The sequence below is a fragment of the Empidonax traillii genome, unplaced genomic scaffold, assembly GCF_003031625.1.
Source record: "Empidonax traillii isolate 1590-97213 ecotype Southwest subspecies unplaced genomic scaffold, ASM303162v1 scaffold953:size233439, whole genome shotgun sequence".
Classification (NCBI taxonomy): Eukaryota; Metazoa; Chordata; class Aves; order Passeriformes; family Tyrannidae; genus Empidonax; species Empidonax traillii.
In genome coordinates, this window is record NW_020956146.1 from 113,204 (window position 1) to 126,857 (window position 13,654).

Consider the following 13,654-nt stretch of genomic DNA (forward strand, 5'->3'; position numbering starts at 1 on the left):
TTTCTGTCTGACATTAAGGGAAGGCAAAAGCAGGGCCTGGGGGAGTCTTTAAGTAGGAGCTTTCTGACACCGCTCCGAAGCACGTTCCTGCTTCCAGAGCACTCTCCTCTTCCTCCTCCTGGAATAACCCTCACACACAACAGCCTCAGCCACTGCTGTCCTGGGAAGGGGAGGAAATACCTCTGGGCATCAGGCAGAGGTTTTAAGCACCTCCTTGAGAGCCTGATCCTGCACAAACCCCCAGCACTGCTGGCAGGGGCTGCTTTGGGGAATGGAACAGTGGCTTAGTGGAACTGCCATCAGCAGAGCTCAGAATCATGGAATCTTGGAATGGTCTGGTTTGGAAGGGACATTAAAGAGCATCTTATTCCACCCCCTGCCATGGGCAGGGACACCTTCCACTAGCCCAGCTCCAAGCCCCATCCAACCTGGCCTTGGACACCTTCAGGGATCCAGGGGCAGCCACAGCTTCTCTGGGAATTCCAGCTCCTCACTACCCTCACAGCCAGGAATTCCTTCCCAATATCCCATCTATCCCTGCCCGCTGGCACTGGGAAGCCAATCCCCCTTGTCCTGTCTCTCCACCCCTTGTCCCCAGTCCCTCTCCAGCTCTCCTGGAGCCCCTTTAGGCCCTGCCAGGGGCTCTCAGGTCTCCCTGGAGCCTTCTCCTCTCCAGGTGAACCCCCCCAGCTCTCCCAGCCCGGCTCAAAGTCTCTCCCTGCACCAACCCCACCTCTGTTTTTCCAACTCATGTCCCATCAGCGTCACACGAGTCCCCACAAGGTAACACATCCCTTCCCGTTCCCAAGGCACAGCAGTGCCTCCCTGCACACCCCAACCCTCAGCTGCACAGCCAAGCCCCGCTTTCATTTCCTGGCCGGTTGGAGAGGCGCCGGCTCCTGCTTTTCCATCACGCCTGCTCCGAGGCGGGAGTTTTGATCTCCGCAGACGCTTTGGGGACTGGCACCGTTCCCCTCATTTCCTACCCGTCCCCACACGGCTCTGGGATCGTTCCTGAGGCAGCAAAGCTCCCACAGCTGCCTGTCCATGTGTGTGCAGGCAGGAGCCTCTAACAGGCTGTACATCAAACTGCATCAAAGGGCCGCGGCACAAAGCGCCAGCCGCTCCCTCCAACTTCCCTGCATTAAAGAGATTTGAGGAAAGGCCGTGATAAAACTCGTGTTTCCTGCTTTTTGATGTGTGGGTAAGTCGGGGGGGATATTGGCCTGATATCTGCACAGCCTTACAGCCCACCTAGGACAAGTGAGAACAGGTCTAGCTTGAAGTATTTTCAAGTGTCTTGGAGCTGTGATTAAAAATTTCAGTGTTTTTTACCTCTCCCCCGGCTCAGTGAAACCACTCGGGTCGCTGACAATGGCTGAGGTCCTGGGAATGCTGGGATCTCCCCACAGCCTCACACTTCCCAACACATCCATGGCTTGGATCAAGCATTTATTTACTGCAGGCAGATCCTCACCCCATGGTGCAGTCACCCCCCTGCATCCCAGCAGGAATGATGTCCTTCAGGTGTTATTCCCACTGTTTCTCTTCCAAAGTGCTTCCTGCCACTGCAGCCAGCTGCTCCCAAAGGGGGATGGAGCCAGGGGAATTGTCTGTGGTGACAACTTGGCTTCAGAGAGGTGGGTGATGCAAAAAAAATGTCATGGAATCGTGGAATGGTCTGGGTTGGAAGGGACCTGAAAGCTCATCTCATTCCACCCCCTGCCATGGGCAGGGACACCTCCCACCAGCCCAGGGTGCTCCAAGCCCCGTCCAGCCTGGCCTGGGACACTCCCAGGGATGGGGACCAGGGCAGTGGCAGAGTCACCATCCCTGCAGAGGTTTAAAAGATCTGCAGATGCAGCATTTCTTCCTTAATCCTACTGACACTGAAAGTGTGGGAGGAAACAAGGCAGAAAAGCTGAAGTATCTAAAGTTTCCTCGGCAGGAAAATTCGCTGAGCTTCCCAGAATCCAAACCCTGTAATTCCCTGGTGTATTTCTCTGTCTTGCCCTTATCTTGCAGCCACACCCCCCGACCTTTCCAGCCAATTTCTCTGACACAGCTGAGCCTTTTCCTATACAGCAATGTGCAGAAAATACAAACTGCAAAACACAACTGCAAACAGTGCCAAGCGAGCAACAGGTCTAGAAAAGGGGAACAAAGGGAAGGGAAGGCTTGGAGGATGAATTCAGAAGTAAATTAAAATAGTTATTTTTTTCAAAGAGCACAAAGCAAGTTATTTATATAAAGGATAAACCCAAAAAATCAGTTTTCAGCTGCTTCACTCTGCTTAATTCAGACTGTCAAGCACAAGTAGCTTTTATATAACAAAAACACTCTTCAAATCAATGAGTGTCAAAAGGACCCAAAGCGATGCTGAAACTTTGGCAGGTTTTGGGGGATGAGCTGCCCAAATCCAAGGAAGGTGGAGGTTTTTTTACCAGGATCAACCAGGCTGGGAAAGACCTCTGAGATCACTGAGTGCAACCTTTGCCCCAACCCCACCCTGTCACCCAGCCCATGGCACTGATGCCACATCCAGTCTGTCCTTAAACACCCCCAGGGATGGGGACTGCACCCCCTCCCTGGGCAGCCCCTTCCAGTGGCTGATCCCTCTCTCTGGGAGCAACTTCTTCCCCATGTCCAACCTAAACCTCCCCTGGGGCAGCTCAAGGCTGTGCCCTCTTGCCCTGCTGCTGGTTCCTGGGAGCAGAGCCCGAACCCCCCTGGCTCTCCCCATCCTGTCAGGGAGTTGCAGAGAGTGCTGAGTCTCCCCTGAGCCTCCTCCTCTCCAGGCAGAGCCCCCCCAGCTCCCTCAGCCTCTCCTCACAGCACTTGTGCTCCAGTCCCTTCCCCAGCCTGGTTGCTCTTCCCTGCCCCTGCTCCAGCCCCTCCATGTCCTTCCTGACCTGAGGGGTCCAGAGCTGGACACAGCACTCCAGGTCAGACCTCACCAGTGCCCAGAGATCCCAACAGGTAGAATTCCCTACCCTGCTCCTGCTGCCACACTCTTCCTGAGCCAGGCCAGGATGCCATGGAATGATGCCAAGAAGGCCACCTGGGCACACGTCCAGCTGCTGTCACCAGCACCGCCAGGTCCCTCTCTGTCCCCCTGCTCTGTCCCCAGCCCTGGGGCTGCAGGGGATTGTTGTGACCACAGTGCAGGACCCGGTCCTTGTCCCGGTTGAACCTCATCCCGCTGCCATCAGCCCAACCCTCCAGCCCACCCAGGCCCCCTATGGAGCCCCGCAGCCCCAGGGTGCCCCAGGTCAGTGCCACGTGTCCCGTACCTCGTTGCCCAGCAGGGCAGCCACGCAGGCCTCGGAGGCGTCGCAGATGGCGGTCAGGTCGTGGCCGCCCTCCAGGGCCAGGACCACCCGGCCCCCGGCCAGGCCCATCAGCTGCTTCGTCAGGTACCCAAAGCCTGCAGGAGGGAACAGAGGACATGCAGCAGAAGGGCAGAGGTTGTGCCTGGAACGGGGCTCCTGGCGGCAGATCAAAGGATGAGAGCGGGGAATGACATCATATTAAAAAAACCACCAGGGATTTGAAAGGACTCGGCGCATAATGCGAGCCAGGCTGGGTTTTAATTCCAGAGCACCTCCATCCTCCCTCAGCACCCCAGTGCAGCAGGGAATATTCCCTTGGGAAGGAGGGAAAGAGGCGGATTTTGGCCCTTCTTCGGGAGTTCAGCCTGAAAGGACTCAACGCGCAATGTGAGCCAGGCTGGGTTTTAATTCCAGCCACAGCTCCCTGGGATGGATTCTCCGGGAGCTTATCCCAGGTGAGAGTATCACCAACCTCCCTCGGCACCCCAGCAGGGAATACTCCCTTGGGAAGGAGGGAAAGAGGCAGGTTGTGGTCCTGCTTTGGGAGATGCCGAGTCGGAGCCGTGGTTTGGGAGACGTCAAGTGGGAGCAGTGGAAGGGGAGGGAGGAGGAGGGAGAATCAGGAATATTTCAGCAGGGATAGCAGCACTGCAGTGCCCCAGAGCCATCTGACATCTCGTTCTCGGCAGACAGCTCTTCCCCTATAGAATATGCTATAAAAATTCCAGGGGCACCCGGCACTTTGATCAGATGACACACAATACATTTCTCTCCCCTTTAAACAAAACAGACCCAAGCTGGGAGGATTTAAAAAACGTGTCCTCAAAGCAACCTTCCCCCTCAGAAAAAATCCCAGAAGCCAAACAAAAGGAAAGCCAGGGAATTTCTCCCCTCCATCGCCCTGCTTTGTGTTCTGCAGAACTGGCAAATTAACAAATTAACAGGCAGATAAAATGATTCACTGCTCTGGGAGAGGAGCAAACCATGGGAAATTCTAGCAGCAGGTAAACAAGGGCTTCTCGTTCCCAAGTGTTTCTGGAGATCTCAAATAACTTGTCTCTTGTAAATCTATTTCACTTTATTCTTATATAAAGTTTATAAGGTTCAGCTCCCTCATGAGGTTTTTGAAGTTCACTGGAGAGAACAACTTTCCTGGCTTACACAAACTCTTAAAAAATAAGAATAAAATTCTTTTTGTAAGAAAAAACTGTCTCCTGGATTCACTGGAATGAAACAGTGCCGGGTCAGCTCAGCATAACCTAGGAGGGGGGATTTCAGTGCATCTCCTAAAGACATCTCGGATTCAAAGCAAAAAGGAGAAATGTATAAAAAATTATAAATATAATTTGCACTCAAAATTGCAATATGCAATGCTTAAAAAAAAAAAAAAAAAGAGTAAAATATATGTTGCAAAATAAAACCCCAGGGGAAGTCAAAAGAAAAAGGCTGAAAAAGTTTTGCCAACGCAGTGAAAGGTCTGAGGTTAAATCCCAAAACATAAAATTTGGGAATACTGTAGAGCAGCAATTGGGCCCCAGTTTTGGCTCCCTGCTCCTGCCAAGCCCCAACTTACATTTTGCTGACAGGTTATACCCTCCCAGGGGGGTGGGATGTCCTTCCACCGCATCGAAACCGGACGACACCAGCACCACATCCGGGGCAAACTCGTTGGCAATGGGCATGACCACGGTCCTGCAGCACAAAGGAACCAAGGAACACATCAGCTGGGCTCCTGAGCAAAGCCAGGAATGGTTAAACCCTCTCAATGCTCCAAGCTGGCACCGCTGCTCCGTGGCAGCAAAGCCCAGCTCCTGTTCTCCTCCGAGGCGAGAGCAGAACACGCTGCGCTGTCTGTGATTGTCCCATCGACGTCCTCGTGTTGTGAGCAGGGAAAAGAGCTGGAATAACTTGTGCTTCCCATCTGGGATCATATCCTGCTTTACAGGCATGGGAACAAGGAGAAAATGGGAGGGTATCTGGCACAGGCTGCAAATCCACCTGGAAAAAGGCAGTGCATGGCACCGTCTCCGTGTTCCTCCTCCAAAATATCTCCTTCAGGTTCGGCAAAGTGGTTTTGGTTTCTCTTTTCCTTGCTGAACTTTTCATTTCCCATGAAATGAAAGGTTGGGAATGTCCCACGCAGCAAAAAAAGCTTTAAAATGCAAATGTCCCACCCAAATACACCTCTTTGAACTGGCTCCCCACCCAAAAACACCTCTCCCAGTGCCAGCTCCCCATCCTCTCACATTTTATCCACTAAAAAATGGATGGAATTGCTCAGCATCCATAAACTATTGACTGTTCAAGCTGGTATCTAAACGAAACAAGGGCTCTGTGCCTCTGGGTTCTCACCAAAAGACCTTTTCCCTTTGGTTTCTCTCCATTCAAACACCACAATTTCTCCTCAAAACCCACAGGAGAGGCTGCAAACACCCCATTCCCCATCTCAAGATGCATTTTCCAAATGATGTTCTTTTTCCATTATAACTTTTTCCAGCATGGCCTGAAGTGGTTTTATTCATATCCCAAAGCAGGAACCCGTAAATATCTTTGCATTTATCGGCCATTTTACTGAGCGGAGTCATTAAGTGATGCTCTGAAACAGAGCCCAGAGAGGTCTGTTCCGTGCTGGGATGGCCCAAGTGCTACCAGGACACTCCTAAAATCCACCATAAATCCATAGAATCCACCTCCCCCACCAAGGGCTGGAGCAGCACTTCCAAACCCACCGCTCAGGGCTGAGGGTTTTATTCTCCCTGAACTCTGAAGTCCTGCTGAGCCCTTTAATTCCCAATCAAAGGAAAACTTCTAAAATAATCCCATTTATTTTTCCCCCCAGAGTTCTGACACCATGGGAGCTGCCAGGACCTGGGGGTTAACCCTGAGCCCTGGTGGGTGAATTTTAGAAGAGGACAAGCAGCAGTTGTTGGTTCAAAGCAAATCAGGGCTCAGAAGAAGCCGCTTTGAGGATGCCCAGAGTTTTCTCCGCTGCAGGATGGAGTGACTCCCACCACAAATGGCTACTCCAACTGGGAGCAATTCCAAGAGGTGCTGTGCGTTGTTGGGAGGTCCCTCAGAGTTTTAAGGAATGTGTCCCAGGTCCCCTGGCTCCCTCTCCGAGAGGTCCAGACAGACAGTCCGTGTCCACTGACAGTCCCAACACGTCCCAAGCCAAGAGCACTCCCAAATCCAGAGCCGAAGCCTCCCCTTCCCCTGTGACTCCCATCCAAACTCCCAAGGGCTGCTCTTGCTTCTGATTTTCTCCAAATTCCAGAATCAGAGATCACAGAATCTCCTGATTCCACCAGGATCATCCAGTCCCACTCCTGGCCCTGCACAGGCACCCCAACAATCCCACCCTGTCCCTGAGGGTGTTGTCCAAATGCTCCTTGAGCTCTGGATCCTTCCCTGGGGAGCCTGTTCAGTGCCCAACCACCTTCCAAAGGAAGAACCTTTTCCTGAGATCCATCCTAATCCTGCCCTGGCACAGCTCCAGCTGTTCCCTGGGGCCCTGTCCCTGGATGTGAGAGTAAAGAGATCAATATTCCAAAGCCACACTCCACGCTGATATCAGCTCCACATCCATAAAAGCAGCTGTATCTTTGGACATAAAACTTGATCCAGGAGGGTCAGAGTCAGCATCCCCTCATTTTGCCTTTTTAATTGGAAAAAAAGGCAAAGAAATCCCCCATGTTTCCAGGATTCCACCTGTGGGCAACATTTCTGGCCCATCTCACCCAAGCCTTTTCCTCCCTAATCCTCCCTGCCCACGTGGAAAACCAGCCCCTTCGCTCAGATCCACCCCAGTAAAGCCCAGTCCTGGAGAGAAAACGAGGATTCCACTGCAAACAACCCCAGGGCTCTGCCCTGAGGATGAGACCACAAAAAAGCCAGAAAGTCAAATTATCATCCAGGAGACGAGCAGTTCTGCCTGGAATCGGGGCATTTAAGGAATGGCCGTAAAGTTCTTCAGTGAGGAATGAACAGCCCTAACACTGAGTATTCCCTCAATCCACGTGGACTCTTTCAGAACACAAGGAAATTGAAATTTCCTGAATTTTAGAGGCTTGGTTTGCTTGCCTAAACTAAATTAAATCTCTCTTTTTGAAGAGGCTGAACAGGGACAACTGGCGGCTGCAAACAGCAAAACCTCCCCAGCGTGTCCTGCCATCGCTTGGGAGCGAGGAGAAAAAAATAAATGCAATTTTAGCTCTGTTTTCCAGAGGCCTGAAGGAATTATTTTTAGCCTGGGATCAGCCAATCGGCCAATTAAATGCCTAATAAATGACATGCAGGCAAAACAATCCAAAAGAAGATTAATTTGGGGTTTAAATGCTCAGTTGCAGCGAGGAAGTCAGGGAAATTTAGAAGGCTGAGCATTTTAGGGGAGCCTTTTTCCCACTGTTGGCCATATATATAAATGTTTTATCTATTTTCTATATATGTTCTGTAGATATTCATATGTGCTATGGATATATTTTTTTATATTATGGGTCTATCTGTATAAATACATATTTTGTGTTATATTTATATGTACTACATATCTATTTTTTAAAATTATATATAATATATAAATTATATATTATACACATTAATATATATTATATATAATATATTTATAAAAATACATTTTTATATATTATGTGTATATTTACATAAATGAACAACATATTACACATTTATTCATATAAATTCTCTATATTTTAAACATGTTATGTCTATGTGTATGTTAAGCACATACTTTTATATATTATGCATCTGTTAACAGAAATATATTTTATATATATTTCTCTATGTTAAGAATATATTTTTATATATGTTATGTGTATATTTACGTGTGCTAAGGATATATTTTGATATATTATGCATCTATTTTTATAAGTATATTTTATACACGTTAAGTATACATTATACATATATAAATGATCTATTTTTTATGTTATGGGTATATGCCTATAACTATATATTATGCATCTAGTTATATAAATTATACATTTTTATATATGCTATTTATACATATGTGTACAATTTTATATATTATGCACCTAGTTAGATATATATCTATATATCATGTAGATGTTCTCATATATTTTAGCTATACATTTTAATATATTCTGCATCTACTTATATATTATATATTAATACATCATGTGTATATTTCTATGTTTAGATATTTTATATTATTTTAAGTATTATATTAATTAGTTATATTATTATATTATATATATTATTAAGTATTATACATGTCATGTAAATGTGCACATATGTATTTATACGCTATGTATAAATTATCTGTTATATATTTATATATGATTATATATTTAAAATATTTATATATAATATATATTTATATGTGTTATGTATGTTGTATATAAATGTATATAAATATATATAAATGTGTATGTATATTATATGTATATGGTTATACACACATTTTTTATACATATTAAAAAATGTGTGTAGAACCCAAAATGTCATCCACTGCTCCTAAGGCTAATCAGCCTCCTGAAAATTCCAGCCTTTCTTTCTCCAGGCATCCATCTCCACGCTCATTTTCCATGTCCAAAGGGATTAGGAATTCGGGGATAAGATCAGTGTCAGAAGAGCATGAAATTGAAAACGCAGGAACAACCAAGCCAGGCAAACCCATCATCGTTCCCCCCCTCTCCTGCTCCTTATTCCCGCTTTATGGATCCCAGGGAAAACCAAAATCCCTCCCAAAATGGGTTCCTGCACTCATTTAATGCTTTTTGAGGGATCTTCCCAACAGTCCCGGCTTTTCCTTCCACTTTAGGTATTTGAAAAAACAACTGAGCTGCGTGTGGAATTCTAACTGTGGAGGAGACCTCGGCACGGGGGCAAAAATCCTGCTCCAACCACCAGGAAAACCTTCCTGCAGCGAAACTCCCGTAGGTAACACAGTTTAATTCCACTGATTGCTGTTCCCATGGAACAGGGAACCAGCGGGAGTTTCCCCCTTTCCCTGCAGGTCTCTCAGCTGGGTTTGCACGTTCCCGGGGAGGATTTGGGGAAGGAAACGCCATTCCCGCTTGTGTAAAACATCAGGGAATGACACATCCCAGTCAGAAAACCCTCCAAGCCTTTTACAACTGTTTGTTTCTATAACGACGCAATAACAGACCCCAGGAAGGGCTGGATGAGCTGAGGACTTTGGGAATGACATGTCCCGCATTTTCCCCTTTAAGGTTGAACACATTTCTCCCTGATCTCTGCAATTTGGGTTGCCCACGTATTTTGGGGGAGAGTTCAGCCCAAAATTGGGATGGAGTGGAGTTGCTCCAAGCTTCCCCCAAACTCCCCGAATCCCTCCTGGAATCTCCACCCTGTGTCCCCCCCTAAAAAATGCCACCAGCCCAACCCCGAGCCGGTGATTTCAGCCCTGGGTTACGAAGGTAACGGGGATAAAGTGCAGGGCAAGGCACGTTTTTAACCCTTGTTCTCACTTTTGGGACATCCTGGTGGGATTAAGGAGCATCCAGAGGTCAGGAGAGCCTGGGCACCTCGTGGGTCCCTTCCAAGTCGGAATATTCTGTAACCCCACTGCAAGAAGTGGGGGGGGGGGGCAATATTTGGAGGAGGAATCACAGTAGGAAAATCACTGATGCAAACCCCCCTCTTTCTTTTGGGATGGAGTAAACTCGCACCGAAACAGGTTTCCAGCGGGGGGATGAGTGACTCCATTAGGAATTATTTATTCCCTCATTTCCACGGACAATTAGCTCCGTTGTTTTCATTTCTCAAACCCACACACTGGCTCACCTTGAAATGAAACCATCGCGTGTGGTGCTCGATTTAATTCTGCTCCTTTTATGCAGAAAAAGGATTCTTTTTTTTTCCCCTCTAAAATAGACGGGGAATGTGAAGAGTTAAGGTTTAAAAAAAAAAAAAGGGAAAAGAAAAAAAGTCTATCAGTATCTTTGCCTGGCTCAAAGGATTTCCACTGATTCCTCTCCAGACTTCAAAGCCTTCCCAGTTTGGCACCGGGACTGGTTTGAATTAAAGCTCAGCTCTCCACTGCAGAGTTTCCAAGTTCATGGTGAAAATGCCTCCTGCTTCTGGAGTTCATTATGGCCAATTTTCTTATCTTTCCTTCATCTCCTGGTTTGATCCCCGGCAAATGCAACGTGGCATTCGATGGGGTGGAATAACAAGGTGCTGCCTTGAAGGCATGAATTGTCTCCGGGGGCTAAAGCAAGAAAAGAAGGGGGGGAAAAAATGGGATATATGACCCATTCCCTTCACTTTCTGACTCTCAGGGGACTATAAATTGCAAACTTCAAAGAGTTATTTTACATTCAAATCAATAGAAAGATTCGGGGCGGTGGGGGGGGGGGGGAATCTTTTTCAAAGGAGCTGGTGGAGATTTCAAAAGGTCACTTGATAATGGATTATCGTGCCCCAAGTTGGAGCAAGATGAAAAAAAGGCTTCCCGTTAAAGTTATGGACTGAAGGTGTGCACATGGAGTCCCATGAGCTTCCCAAAAACTCCTAAAAATAAAGGGCTGTGAGCAGCTCCAAAGTGTGCTCCCCAAAGAGCTGCTCTCTCCGGGCAAAGACACCAGGAATGGCTGGGAAAAGGCAGTTTTCCAGGAGCCTGGGAAGTTAATTAATATTTAATGTCACTCTGTCCCCAACTCCAGGTTCTCTGCCTAAGGAAGAGACCAGGTTTGGGAATGTCAGGATAACCAGACTTCCACCTTGGAGCAAAGTGCTGCCTTCCAGGAAGAAAACAGGGATTTGACAAGGTGTTGTTTTAAATTGGGAATATCCTTGGAAGGCTGTGTAACAGCAGCATGAAGGGGGGCGGGGAAAGCTCTTTTTGCTCAGTGTAACAGAAGATAAATACATGTTCTTTAGGACAGGGAAGAGTGCTCCTGGATTTAATGCCATCCCAGCAAGGTGATATTCCAGAAACTCACAACCCATGTCTTAGGAAGGATGCATCTCCCTGGATTTAGGTGGGGTGGCCACCAAACCTGCTGTTGAGGACAGAAAACCACTTCAAAGTTTTAAAAAAATTCCAGCTGGAGAGGTTGGAGCCACAGGTGGGAGGCAGGTGTGGGACAAGACTGTCTAAAAAAAATCATGGAGTGTTTTGGGTTGGAAGGGACCTTAAAGCTCATCTGGTTCCACCCCCTGCCATGGGCAGGGACACCTTCCACTAGCCCAGACTGCTCCAGCCTGGCCTTGGACACTTCCAGGGATGAGGCAGCCACAACTTCCCAGGGAATTCCATCCCAACCCCTCCCCAGGAAGAATTCCTTCCCAGTATCCCAATCTAAACTTTTTTTTCTTGACCTTGAGTCAAGTGATTTCCTCCCCTGCTCCATTTGGAGCCTCCAGTGATGCCATTTTTGGGTCCCAGAGGTGCCCCCTCAGGCCCTGGGGCAGCTGCACCCCCCCAGTTCCAACCTGGGCTGACTCTTCCCAAAGTTTATCCCACTTTTCCCACCCAGGTGAGCTCAGCCACAGAAATACTCCCCCTAAAGAGGTCACGAGGTTTTTAGCCAGAACCAGAAGGGTTTATTCCTGTCAGTGAATAATTTCTATCCATGGATCCATCAATGCTGAGCAGCAAATCTGTCCATCCCTCGAGGAATATCCTAATTCAGCTTGTTTTTGTCATGGCACTCAAAAAAGTAACTGCAACTACCTGCACATCCTGTCTTTCTAACCTTGGAAAGGCAGAAAGCCCAGATTAAGGAGGAGAAAGAAACCCAGTTTAGGTGAAAACCCAATTTTGAAGAGGAACAATTCCCTCTTACCTGAAAGCAGTTAAATATTCCGTGTCTCCCATGGGTGGATCCAGGCCACCAGTAAATGCCATGTTAACGTTGAAACCAACTCCTGCTCCTGTGCCAACCTGGAAGAGGGAGAGGGGACTTTTAACAACACACATGGATACAAACAGGGAATTATGGCAGCACATCTCTTGGATTCAGCAGTGAGGTGAATTCTTCCCCAGTCCACAAAACAAGAGTGAAAATAAAGCTCCTCCCTGCCCTGATCCTTATGGGAGTTGAGGACCAGTGGAATTTGGCTGCTGCTCTCCCAAAAAACACCTCACCAGCGCCTGGATCTTCTTCCTTGTTTTTTAAGGAATGCAATACCTTCCCATAATTAATTCTCAGCTTTATCCAGAAGCGTATTTTCTATTTCCTTACAGTTGCAACTGGGGAAAAAACCCTGTATTTTAATCAGAGTGAGCTCCCCCTCTGCTGGGGAAAAAAAGATTCACAGAGAAGAGGTTTTGGCTGCTTGAGGGAGACGTGGGTGGGAGATGGAGATGGAATTAAATCCCCCTCCTTGCCTGTCCCCATCTGCCCTGATTGCAGCTACCTGAAAACAGGGGGGAACTGAAAAACAAAACAAGGGGTTCCAGCAGCTTGTTTGCCAAGAAGGTCTCTGCATATGAAAAACGAAATAAAATTGAAAATTAATGTTTTGCAAATGAATTGAAAATTCTCCAATTCAGGGTTATTTATTCATCTGAGGCTCATTAATTACTCATTAATTGCTCATTAATGACTCACTTTGAGCAGGACACAAAGCCCACTGCTGGGAGGACTTGGGGGGAAGGCCCCAAACACACAAACCCGAGGGATGTGTTCCCAAAGGAGCACCACTGAGGTGGCAGGAGCTTCTCTCCAAGCCTGGCAGGGGCCTCCTGGGATTTCTGGGGGCACCTGAGCGGGTCCTGGTGCCAATCCATGCCCTCACCTCGTCGGGAGCACCGCTGCCTGGGAAGAAATTGCCATCATCGTAGCGATGGAGGGAGATGTAAAGGACATTGGGATCATTGTAGAAGGCCTGCTGAGTCCCATTCCCGTGGTGGACATCCTGAGGGACAGAGATTAGAGGTTAACACCTTCGGAAAAATGTGGATTAAAGGCAAAAAAATTGGGATTTGGGGGGTTTCTTGCACTTGGACTTCATTTTGGCACTTCCCTGATCCGGCTGAAGGAGTTTATGGGAAAAGGGAATAACCTGCTTTGCCCACAGATTCCTTGTTAAACACAGAATAAACACAATCCCAAGTGTCTGTGGAACCTGAGACAGGACTGGTTTACTTGGATGGAGAGAACTGCATTCACACCAGATACTGGGCGATGGAGAAACTGCATTTTTTGCCCCAAATCTGCAACTGATACCAGTAAAGTTGTGTTGGACCCAAGGAGGTTGAACAACACAACCCATCTCCAGACCCCTCATGTGGTGCAGAAACACAGCCTGGAACTGGACAGGTGTTCAAAATTCCCCTTCCTGCTGTGAAAAACAGGTGGGAAGTGAGGGAAAGGATG

General features: G+C 47.7%; 1 protein-coding gene across 1 annotated transcript in view; it reads right to left on the minus strand.

The window, feature by feature from the left end:
- Positions 1-13,654, minus strand: part of HDAC4 (histone deacetylase 4) — a 93,605-nt gene that overhangs the window by 2,903 nt on the left and 77,048 nt on the right. Inside the window, exons 19-22 of the mRNA XM_027903258.1 lie at positions 13,074-13,193; positions 12,119-12,216; positions 4,906-5,024; positions 3,294-3,427 (exon numbers count right to left, since the gene is read on the minus strand). Coding sequence (XP_027759059.1) covers positions 3,294-3,427; positions 4,906-5,024; positions 12,119-12,216; positions 13,074-13,193 — 471 coding nt within the window. The remainder of the gene's footprint in view (positions 1-3,293; positions 3,428-4,905; positions 5,025-12,118; positions 12,217-13,073; positions 13,194-13,654) is intronic.